This window comes from Thermobia domestica, chromosome 4 (assembly GCF_964235325.1).
Source record: "Thermobia domestica chromosome 4, izTheDome1.hap1.1, whole genome shotgun sequence".
In the NCBI taxonomy this organism is placed as follows: domain Eukaryota; kingdom Metazoa; phylum Arthropoda; class Insecta; order Zygentoma; family Lepismatidae; genus Thermobia; species Thermobia domestica.
This window is the reverse complement of record NC_137457.1, coordinates 255,975,356-255,988,446: the sequence shown is the minus strand read 5'-3', so window position 1 is coordinate 255,988,446 and position 13,091 is coordinate 255,975,356. Positions and strand designations below refer to the sequence as shown.

Sequence of the window (13,091 nt, the reverse complement as noted above, 5' to 3'; positions counted from 1 at the left end):
ACGGCTTAAGTACTTGATCCAGCAGTTTCATCCTTCGGCGTTTAAAGGTTAAAGACACATTCCACAAAATAATAATAATAATAATAGAATAATAAATATGTATGGGTAAAAATATCGAAGTGCTTCCTTATCTACCACACTCATTTTATCTCGCCGCTAATGAATTTTGGTTATTTTTAAAACAGCCATTCATTGAAGGCATACTTATTGCCCCTAGAAGTATCCCTACAATAGTTATTATTCAATATGGTAAACAGACTTCTTTTCTCAAATGTTCAAATACTTTTAATATACGAGAAAAAAAAAAGACACCTGAAAACGTGTAAAGTAAACGGTGATTAAATAAACAAACTGAAATGCATGGGAAAATCATACGTAATTTTGTTCTAATTTGTTTTTATTCCTGGTGATGCAATATACATATACAACAAATGTACTGGGTCAATGTACTGAATGCAATGACAAAGATTGTAAAGTGTATTTTACACTCAAACAAAAACAATGGTAAATATTCTTGAAGTAACGAGATCAAATCTCAACAGAATTCCTTTAGAATTATGTTCAACACACAATACAATTCAATAATTCAACTGTCTCACCAAACTCATTCATTAACACTTTTCTAGTCTTAAAAAAAAAAAAACACATTAATTCCAAGAAAACCCTAAACCAATCACCCCAATAAATGTTTAATTACTGTACTCTTGTATTTTACAAAGTTTCATGAGACACAGTAATGCATCATTTTGTCTGTAACGAAATTAACTTTTTCTTTCTCACAACACAGCACACATCGTCCCCCCTCCCCGACATACACACACACACAACACAGCTCATCTTCAATTCACTCTATTTGAAGCCTTTTTCTATCTGGAAAAAAGAAAAAACAATTTAAAATTAATTTTTGGAAAGAAAAAAAAAAAAACTATATACACATGCAGCTACATATGCTTGGAAGTAAACTCTACTTTTCTTTAACATTTACAATTGTTTAGAACACTTATCTACCTTAAGGCATACATGTACAGCATTCACGTATTCATGTTTCTAGTGTTTACTAGTTTCGCCATCGTATTTCAAAATACTTTCAGTTACAAGATGGTATTCATGAAGAAGGATAGGAAGAGAGAGAATGGAATGACAGAGCTCTATATGACCTATTCTCTTACTAGTGTTAAGATCGGTGATGGATCGACTATCGCGAACAGGAAGGAGCAAGTTTTTCCTATCATTTATATGTATTTTGTAAAGAGGGACATACAACAATTTGAATCAAATTTAAGGGATGAATATCCAAACTTTGTTCAATGACAAGTTGAATTAATGATCATATAATTCGTGCACTTGTTAATTACTATGTTTTATTCATTGTATACAGCACTTAATTTTACTCTTCAGAAGCACACTTCAAATAATATATAACACTCAACAATGTAAGAAACAAAACATTACAAAAAAATGCACGGATTATTCTGTAATTATTGGTTCAAATTCTCTTCGGACAAAGTCTGAATATTTATATTCTGAGGTTATTCAATTATTGTGAATATTGGTGTTCCCAGAAACAAAATACTATCGAAAGAGGATGTGTGCTACCATCTGTCGCTGATTAGCTCTTTTAGTTTTAACTTCAGTCACAATTAGTGTCATCGAAAACAAGTTACTCCTCTTACTTTTAATATATTAATGACAAATTTAGTCAATTATGAAATTTACATTCAACATCGAAGTTATTACAAAAATGAATCTCAACTCGTAAGAGATCTTCTACGACAAAATGTTGAACACAACAATACATCATTTAGCACCAAAATTAGGATAGGTTACTAATGTATTACCAGAAATAATATCTATGAAGTGCTAAATTCCAATCTACGTTGAGCTTCTTTCGCTTTGCTAGCTAATATGGAAAGTAAAGCAAACCGAGAGATTCCATTTAACTTTGGAATGAAATCGAATGTGGTAAACTTGATAGTTCTGACATGAGTAGCCCACAAAGAACTCTATCGTTAAGACACCTAAAACGTTTCATTTCATTTTGTTAATTCTTTCTACCATTCTGCTTAGCAAAATCATGTAACAAAGGATACTCGAGACATACAGAGTGTGAAAAAGTGACTGACTGGACCAGGATTCATACCCGGATCTCTCCCATGCGTTAACCACTACGCAACCCAATCCGCTTCCCGGAACAGCCAAACACACTCACTCTTGTAGTCTATGCTCTCCTCTCACACCACATGGCTTGTATTACAGCCTACCTGCTAAGTTTGGACAATCCAGTGTGTACAGAGGTTGAACAAAAAAATCTAAAAACACTTCATACAGGACACGTAAGTTTGACCCTCCAATGTAAAACACGTGTTGCGGTTGCCGATCGTTTTTTGTTTTCAATGTGTCATGTGGACAAACATTACCAGATATACAAAATTATATGATTCATAAACCATGTATTGTTACAAGCCATAAAAAAATAGACCGGACCTATTTTGTTTAAATTCAAGCTAATGACACTACTGCTATTTCTTGTAAAGTTGAAATAAGCAGTGAATTTAGATGATAAAGATAGATCTCTTTATTTATATATATATATATATATATATATATATATATATAAGTGGGTTTATCTGATGTTATTTGCGTGTTTCGAAGGTTTGGAACAGGGTGTTTATAATGAAAAGATGCCCATATATTAGCGTACAAGCACTGTCCACCAATCTCAACAACACGCATTTTTCGATCAAATATGCCAAACAAAACAAATTATCTTTCATTATACGCATCAATCATATACAAGAAATAAAGCTGTTCATTCGTGACACATTTTTCATATTTCACACACTTCTTAGTCTTCAAAAAGAAGAAAACTTTTGCGGGAACAATTTTTCAGATTTCCTCACCACAGGGAAAATATTGGAATTACCATTCTACATAAGCGCTAACAAAGCTCATTTTAAAGAACTGGAAAGAGAGGTAACACATGTTATCGAAGATAATGAATGCGATCCATTTATCTGCTGAATATGCTCGTACTTCAACTAGAAAAATCCAAAAGCATATATTTCTGCTCTGCTTGGTTAGTAGAGCGTTAGCAATCACTGATATCCTGTTTTACTATTTTACAGCTGAAATGATTTAGGATTGAGATTTCTGGGCTTTCAGCATCTATGGCCATAGCTCGTCACGTATGAGGGATGACGTCCCTCGGCGAGTACACTATCCGGGGAAAGGAAAGGAAGTGGCCTAGGGCCTAAATGTTAGGTACAGTCGCGAAAGAAAGTATTCTTTAGTTGACAAAATTCTTCTTAATAACTCAACAATAAATTAACCTATTACAGTGCCGATATTGGCAAGTTATCAAATTATAACTATCCTATGAACAACAACAAATGGATTCAAATTAATTCATTTGTTTCCGAGTTATTGACAAAAGAAAATTTGTTCACTGTCAAATACTTTCTTTTCCGTGTGTACCACCCCGGCATTTGCCTGGTGTGAATGAGGAACCAGGAAAGATTCATTCAGAATGGCTGACCTTGAAAAGCTTTTTACACTTTTTAGACCGAGTGCCTCCACCACGAATCGAACACGGGACCGCTCGCACCGAAGGCGAGTGTGTTAGCGACTACGCTACGCGGGCCCATTACAGATGAAAGATTGTTCTGGTATTATTTTATGAAAAACTACGTTCCATCAAGGAAATTTATGGAGGTGAGATGCAAATAAACTACTATAGTCCATTGTGAAGCAGATCGTCGGCTGAATAGTAAACGAAAGTACGAGGAGCGGAACTTGAGAAATCTGCGCCGTTTGGCATGGAATTTTATGCTTATTTGCAATCTAAATTACAGAAAGATTTCAAAATGTTGGGGAGATTACTTTGTAGAATGGTTGGACAAGGAAAAGTTTCTTTAAGATAAAGTCAACTTTTCTCAAACTACAACAGTTAATTAAGATACAACCTTTCATTAATGAATGAGAAACTCGCGATATTATACATTAACTGAAAAATACATTACATGAGTTATTGAAATATTGTCATGAGTGAATTATAAATAACTTATGTGCAACTGATGAAGCCGTTAAATTTGATTTTAAATATTACTAAAACGGCGTCAAGGAAAAGATATATGAGGGTTGGCTCTTTTAAACAAGCTATTTTTTTTCTCAAAAAAACCAACTGGTTTAAACCAAAAAACGAAAAATGTTCGTAAAAGTATAAGTGTTCATAAAATTATGATGAACACACATTTGTGGATTATCACGTTTCATTCCAATATATTATTTGTATTATATTCAGACCTAAATTTCCCATTCATTAAAGAGATTATGCAACTTTTTTTCTTATATATTTATGAATGGTTCTTTTGTGATTTTTTAAATAATTTGTTTTTCTTTGATTGCAACTGCAATCAAAGAAAAATTCTAAATATTGTTTCGTTTTAATAATGTTCAGTATTGATAAAATACATCGAAATGACGTACTTCTTGCGAGGGGGAGGTCATACAAACCCCACGAGAGGCACTGAAATCAGAAGTATCTTGTGTATCTATTTATGTATAAATGGGTCAGAGCCAAAGTGGACTCAAATAATTCGTATCTGTATTTACTTCTCTTACTGATATGCAAATGAAGTCGTTATATTTCTTTAACTTGTACTAATAAAAGTCGTAGTGAACTAACTTGGACTAAATTAGTTCCGGTTCTTCTGTACTCTGCAGTATTTTGAAATTGTCCATATGTAATTCTGTATAATGGTTTCACTTGTTCAACTGTATCTTTGTCCTTCTGAAATGACTCTTGACAATTATATTAATAAGTATGTAAAGATCAGTACAACGTATCAGGAGTCCTTCGTGAGACGTCGGCAGACGTATCGCATTTGTGGCCAATTAGTCCCGGTTTCGAGTCCAAATTATGTCGGGTGTAAGCTGAGAAGCGGTTCGGATTCCGCTTCCGTTTGGACCCCTTCCAGCATAACCCAGTTGTTATATAATAACACCAAGACGAAACAAACTTATTTATGTTCATTTGTGATATAAATAGACAGAGCAATTTAAAAAAATGGTTTAAACAAACAAAAAAAAACAGGTTTTACGGTTTTTTCAATAAAAACCATAGTTTTTGCCAATCATGCCTTTAACCAGCGACATTTTCAAATAACACTATGTCTAATGAGAGGCTAAGTTTTGGGTGTGATTATCACTGAAAAATCTCTGCGTTGTTGTCATTGATCCCAGTTTCAAATAGGAAATGGTGTTCAGCGAAAGAAAGATCGTCGCGCTGACAAGAAAATTTAGGAATTATCAAGGTATGATGCACGTTTCTGTCAAGTGTTGAAATGAACTGATTCTTATAATTGAGTATTTTCGGACATATAACGAGGAAGAATTATCCCTTTTCATAGGATATCGTGTCCAAATTAAGAATTTGTTCTTTACACTGAAAAGCTAATACAACTTGTCGTATACATTTGTTCGCACGTGTCGTATAGATTTATTTCAAAATTTTGGTATTTTTTTCTCGCGAACACTACTATATACTCGTACCTAAGACTATCTGTAGTCTGCTTAAAAAAAAAAAAAAAAAAAAAAAAGTGTACCTGGTTTGGACACTTTATGCTACGCTACTAGTGACGTGTGATGTGCCGCGTGATCTGTGTGGGATTGTGAATGGGTAGTCGAAAGGGACTGCGAATCTATGTTAAACGTAGTTTTCAAGTTGTAAAAACGGGTCCAGAGACGTACAAAATGTTCCAAGTAACATTCGGAGATGCATCAATGAGTGGCGCAAGGATCTGTTAATGGTTTGCAAGTTTCAAAGCTAAAAACATGGCCGTAAAGAATGACCTCAGTCCTGGTCGTCCGTTCGTGAGTCGGAATGAGTAGAAAACAGCCCAGGCCGGTGCTCTTGTGAGATCCGATGAGACGAACAAGACAAAGAAATCTAACATTAGCCTACAACAATATTCACATGTATGTATGTAGGAAAAAATGAATGTAGTATCACAATTCATTGTAAGGATATATATTTTTTCTGTATCAGTTTGACGTACTCATATAACGAGTGTGGTACATTAAAGAGTACAGTTATGTTCAAAAGAACACTCCCTCAGTTTCAATTTTAATGACTATCCCATGGAAGGACCTACACATCAATATATCTTTCGTTAAATATGACAGAAAACTATATGTTTAATGCACTATTAATAGTAACTACACGAGGAAACTTTGGCAAACTCAAGCGCATTAACTGATATTTATATACAATTCACAAGAAGCTTTACAAAAAGACATGTAACACAATGGCTAATTAAGAGGGAGTAGGAGACCGCTAGTATGGATTAAACAGCTTTGGTTTAGGCTAGTATGAAACATTGTTCTACATGTTTGGACTAGTGAGACAATGATGGGAAAATCTCGTTCCATAAAAAAACAAAAGCAATTGGGGTACGAGTGTACATGGGTGTACTAGAAAATAAGGCTTTTCTGATAATTTTCTTCAAGTACAAGTCATATCACTATAAAAGTCTCTTAATTCGCTTAAATTGTTCCACGAATTAAAAGTAAATACGCCCATAAGAACATTATTATTAAATACTGAAAATCTAGGCAAAGCTAACCAATCACGACAGTTTTAGTATCTGGTCGCTTTCAACTTGTGGATTTGTTTTAAGATTTTCAAATTGCAGAAAGTATTTTCTGTACTAAATACATCAGCTGACAGTAATACAGGTTCGTTGTAAAAAACCTACGAAAACGTTGGGGATAAAAGAAGTGTATGTATCCGTACAAGGGAGGATTCTCTCCCATAATGATACATCTATTGTGGGGGGGGGGGGAGTCCATTATAGAAGTGACCGCTATTGACAGGTGTCCATTAAGATAAGTTTAATTGTTTAGTAAATTACACCTTTAACATGCCCATAAAGTCTCCATTAATACAACCACATTAACGTATCTGTCTTCTACATTGAATTACTACACCCATCCCCCCAGCACACACACATGAAAGCTTCATAAAAACGAGACATATGACGAAAAGTGTTTAATGCTCTTAATCTAAACTACCCATATCCATCCACTCCCGCTCCCTCTTAATATTCGTTCTAACTTTGGAACATTTTTTTTTTCCCCGTAGAGGACGTACTATAACCCAAAAATTATAAATTGACTTGTTCGTTGCAAAGCTACCAACGAAGACACATGCAAGAATGTTTTTCTATTATTATTATTATTATTATTATTATTATTATTATTTTATTGTACTGATACTCAGAAGCGACATACGCATACCATGCCGAAAAATGAAGTTTTTGAGAGTAACACAGATAGAAAACTACTATCTTGTTTGAGTTAATACGAAAAATTAAGTGCTAACATTCAATATTGTGAAATTGTCCATATTGCACAAATTAGATATATTCTACAGGTTCTAATTTCGTCTTTATTCTAATAAAATTCAAGAACAAAAGCTACATTTTAAAAAATCGGAATAACCACGAACTTAAAAAAAAAAATGAAAACTGTAACATTTAGTAATTATGTGATAAATTGATACAAGCAACTGTGGCAGATTGTTCCTCTATTCGATGCTTGCGAAATTGTAAAAGCAGACCGTTATTCCTTCGATTTCTTAGCAGCCCTGTTCTCTAACTGTACCATGACATCGATGCTACGACGATGCTTCAATAGCAGATACAGTTCGTCAGTTCTCTAAATATAGTTTTGTTAAGAGGGTGGTTAGAGGAGTCGACTAGGCTTTTCACCTGTAAGGATTTACACAGGACTTTCCGTATTATATGGCAAGACTAAATTATCCAAAACAAAACATGCGACAGAAATTCGTAGTGACACTTGTACATTTCGACACACGATGTGTATCCTAATAGCAGCGAATATTTCCAAAATGCATAATATTATTAAAAAATTAAACACAGTCGATTATTCTGCTACTTTTTTTATTTTCTGATGTTACTGTTACATAAACTATTTAGGTTTAACTTTTTAATGAATATAATGTTTTTCTTAATAAATTGTTCTAAGTAGAAATTTAAGAGAAACATGCGAAATGAAAGTGTTCGATAAATGTGTCCCTTGTCGAGCTTATCAAAAGGTGGAATTCTATTGTCGAGCTTACCAAAAGGTGGAATTCTATCTAATAGTATTAAAAATAATTCTCGGTTGGAATTTCATTTTATTTTATCGTTTTAAAGTTAAACAGATTGAAAAGATGAGACTCAAAGTTATCTTGATATATGCAAATGCTGTAAAAGGTTTCCGAAAAGTTGCACACAGAGGAAATGTACTTATCGAAGAAGTGGTACATATGGAGTCGAAAAATCTTATTAAAGATGTTTATGAAATTTTGCTCAAAATGTAACAAGTCTTTCGCGTGATATCGTACACCACTCTCATAGTAAATGCTGAACAAAAATAGTCTTGTTTGAGTAAATTAAATATATATTTATTGGAGGAAAGAATTTGAAAATTTCTCTTTGTCCTTTCTCCCTGCCTCATCAATCCTTACTTAAACAGTTATTAAAAACTTAAAAACTTCCAAATATATCAGTATTAAAAATTCTTAAATTTTACTTGGATTTGACAAATCTATGACTAGTGTTCTCTAACGAACATTTCCCGGTTTAACAGACCAAGACCTTTAATATATGAAGATGGACCCTATGCACTTTCAATGTAAATAGTGATACATATATTTTTCTCTCTTGTCTAGACAAAAAACAGGAATCATGTTTACAAGCTTTATTGCTCTAAAACAGATTCTTTCATTGTTTATTCTAAACTGCCTTTGTAGAGCCTGAATAATAATAAAAAAAAGTCACAAATGTTCCCATAGCTTTATGAACGCCTCTATTTGCATTCTTCCCTTCTTGAAAAATTGCTTATCACATCAAGCTAGGAAGATGCGCCTTGTGAAATCTATTGAAATTGTCATTCACGGCAGTATGTTTCGTGGTTTCCGAAGTCAGTAATGCGGACGCAGAGCTCTTAAAACTACTGACAGAAGTAGAGTGTTATTCAATGATTAATTTCATTCTGTTTCCAAGTAATTGTAAGCAAACGTTCCAGGTGCGTCATTTCGGCAAGACAGGAGGGTGTAATTCCCCCTACCTTGACTGTAATAAACACATTGATTAAATCTATAGTAAAACACTGATATAAAAAGTGAAACTCTTATATCTGGCGGAGAATCTCTCCCCGAACAAAATCTAAAATGACGTTGCTTTTAGCAACAATCCTAGATAGTTACGATGGCATATTACTAGAGAACTTACATTTGGTTTCAAGATTCGAAGGTTTGATCCCAAGCCCTGTGCGTTGATAGTGGACGAGAGAGAGAGAGAGAGAGAGAGAGAGAGAGAGAGAGAGAGAGAGAGAGAGAGAGAGAGAGAGAGAGAGAGAGAGAGAGAGAGATTCAAATATGGAGACAGAGGGATGATTTACATATGTAACTTTAGAATTGGAGAAAAAATTATCGGACAGCACCCACATTATGACGAATTTGTGACTGTGAAACATAAGAAGAAAGTTTACCAAATGCGAGGATCACATCAGGCAGTTGTCGAGTTAAGGTGGAGAACTCATTTTAGAGCATCAGATGATTGGGAACGGAGGGAGAGATCTTAAGATCCAGGGAATTAAGACTAAAAAATCTTCAGCTTCCGAGACGGGTTTCGAATCACGAACCTCTTAGTTATCGAACCATGACTATCCATTCAGCCACGGAGAACTCAACGCAGTTATTCATACACTTTTGATTTAGCTACGTTGAGAAACTATATTCCAAAAGTTGACTTGGTGCGTGCGCCGTTGACATGCACCGTAGGCCTCTTATAGCTTAGTTACAGGATGCATAATGAACTTTCTCTTGTTCAGAAACAATTTTTAAGGCAGTAAAAGTTTGTTTCTCCTGTGTTAATTGAGTTATAATTGATAGAACCGTCTGATGAAATAGTGCCAAATACGCCGACATAAAGCATCTTTCGAGAAGCTCTAAAGGAAAATGAAACAAATCATCGTAAACATATTACTTTTGAATTATTATTATTATTATTATTTAAAAAAAGCAATGGAATTGCGTATAAGTCTCACTTGGATACAAACATGTAACTTTAAAACATTACGAGTTTACGTCACCTAATTTTAGAGATGATGTTAGACATTTTAATACAGTATGTCCTCATATTGAACCCCTCAAAAAGCCTTCAATCCCTGCAATAAATTTTTGCTTATGCCCCTGCAAAGCAGTGATGATTTTAGGGAATGATTAGGGGGGGGGGGTAATGCCTCCCTGGAGAAACAACAATTCTCTCGAAGTCAAAACTCTAGTAGTTCCCGATGTGATACCAGTATTTGTGCATTATAACTTTTCACTGTCAGTGTATTGTAACTTACCCCCAAAGAAAGTGTTCTGAAATCTTCAATGGTTTTCCCCACTGACACCTATGCCAATGGGGCCAATATTGGACATATACTACATCTGGAGTATTATGTAAGTCAGTGACCTCGAAAACCATGCATTCGACACAAATATAGGCTATTTTCGATTCGTTTTGCGTGTCACCCTCTCACTCGGACCTTCATTCCACCAAGTCTTAATCAGCATCGGCAGTGTCACTATTCAACTTTAAGACCTCGGAAACTATAAATTCGACACTAATATCGTTCGTATCCTATTACATGTCACCCCTTCTCCTAGGAATGGTTTCAGTTCCTTACCACATAGTATATTTTCCAGATGGTAATTTATACATATACTAAATTCTTCTTCAAATTTCTCCAGGAGTTCATGCTGCATCGTACGGTCCACTGTACCTTTTTTCTGAGTCAAAAATGTGTAAAGATAAATTTATATATTACAATAAAAATGGAATATTGTATTACCATTCAACTGTCGTCCTTGTGCAAAACTTCATGATATGACGTAGGGAAATGAGTTAAATTAAGGTTGTAAGATTTAACATCGAAGTTGAAACATCGCAAGTAAAAGAAAAGTACGTAATAACAAATCTCATATATGAAAAATAATTTCTGCTTGAAAAATAATAGCCGCGACTACATTTAATTTACAATTGAACTTCTGGAATGCACTGTATGAGCATAGCTATAAAAAAAAAAAAAAAAAAAAAAAAAAAAAAAAAAAAAGTCGGCATTCGAATCTAGGCCCATACACTAACCATTCAACTAACACATCATTACATAAACGCGCAATGTTTTAAAGTTACATATTCGCATCCAAGTAACACATTTATGCACATTTCTCTTGCTTTTTTTTTTTTTAATTTTTTTAATTTCAGAAGTCTAACATGGGAACTAAGAAATCTTTTCGTTCAGAAATTCGAAGAAAAGTACTCAAACGAGAAAAGGATGCTGCAGGTAGTAATAGACTGTGGGAGCATATTACACTTTGCATACAGCAAGCTGCAGAAGTGGTAGGTTACCGCGAACACAAAACGGTTAAGAAATCATGGGTTACAGAAAATGAGGGATAGGACGACGTGGAAACGGGTTGATACGGAAGAGGGCAGACAATGACAAGTTGCGAGGGGAAACAGACAGAGCAAGGGAAGAGTTTTACAAAAGAAAATGCGAGGACATAGAAGAATTGGAAAATATGAGAAAATGTACAATAAGGTGAAATATGTGGAACTGCGGAGGAGACTAGACGGAATTACGATGGTAGCAGAAAACAAGAATGGGGAAGGTAGTCAGCGAGAAAAGTGAGAAATTAGCTGAGTCGAGCAGAAATCGAATGAAATGGTGTTCGAAATGGTAGAGAAGAAAAGAACAATATTAGGTATTATTACGAAGAGGAAGAGAAACTGGTTGGGACATTGAATGAGGAACGGTATCACGAGGGACGTTGTAGAAGATATGGTCGCAGGAAAAAGATGGAGGGGCGAAGGAGACTACAATTAATGGACGATATCAAAACAGAAAAACGTACGTGAAAATGAAGAGGTTAGCGGAAGACCGTAGAGCATGGAAGCTTCTAAGTTGCAGCAAGTAACCTGCCAATAATGGCAGAATACCCATGATGATGATGATGTATATGTTTACAACGATTTGTTTTATTTTTCTTTTAGAGCTTCGCAAAAGGCGATTTGTCTATGTATCTGGCACTACTTTATCAGACAGTTCTATCAAATATAATAACTCAATTAACACAGGAGTAACAAACTTAATACCTTAAAAAGTGTTCCTGAACAAGGTGAAGTTCATTATGCAACCTGTAACTAAGCTGCTAGAGGGCTACGTTCCATGTCAACGGCGCACGCACCAAGTCAACATTTGGAATATTCCATTCTATTCGTTTCCCAACGTAGCTAAAGGAAAAGTACATGAATAACCGCGTTGAGTTCTCCGTGGCTGAATGGATAGTAATGGTTCGATAACAAGAGGTTCGTGGTTCCAAACCCTTTTCGGAAGCTGAAGATTTTTAAAGTCTTAATTCCCTGGATCTTAAGATCTGATCTTTCTCTCCCTTCGCAATTATCTGATGCTCTAAAATGAGTTCTCCACCTTAATTCCACAACTGCCTGATGTGGTCCTCGCATTTTGGAAAATTTCCTTCTGTTTCACTCAATCACAAATTTCACCATAACATGGATGCTACCCGATTATTTTTTTTTTCTCCAACTCTAAACCTGCATATATAAATCATCCCCCTCTATCTCCATATTTGAATCTTTCTCTCTCTCAATGTCGTCCATGGCTTGGGATCAAACCTTCGACTTTCAAACCAAATATTAAGTTCTCTAGCAATGTGCTATCGTAACTATAGATTTGTTGCATAAGGTAGCGTCATTTTAATTTTGTTCGGGAGAGGGAGGTATTCTCCGCAGACATAAAAGTTTCACTTTTTACATCAATGTTTTACTATATATTGATTAAACTGTGTGTGTTTATCACACTCAAAGGAGGGGGGAATTACACCCTCCTGTCCTGCCCAAATGACGCCCCTGATCAACTGCAATTGCAATACTTGCAATTAATGGGAAACAATGAAAAAAATTAATTAAAATGAAATTAATCATTGAATAACACTCCTTTCTGTGAGTAGTTTTAAG

The 13,091-nt window shown here is 34.8% G+C and overlaps 1 protein-coding gene across 4 annotated transcripts in view; it reads right to left on the bottom strand.

Annotated features, from left to right (window-relative positions):
- Positions 1 to 379: 379 nt before the first annotated feature.
- Positions 380 to 13,091, bottom strand: part of OstDelta (oligosaccharide transferase delta subunit) — a 100,206-nt gene continuing 87,494 nt past the window's right edge. For all 4 annotated transcript variants that reach the window (XR_014131221.1, XR_014131220.1, XM_081755778.1 and 1 more), the window contains one exon: positions 380 to 870. Coding sequence is in view for 1 of the 4 variants with exons in the window: in XM_081755777.1 (XP_081611903.1) it covers positions 867 to 870 (4 nt within the window). In the remaining 3 variants the exon portion in view is untranslated. The remainder of the gene's footprint in view (positions 871 to 13,091) is intronic.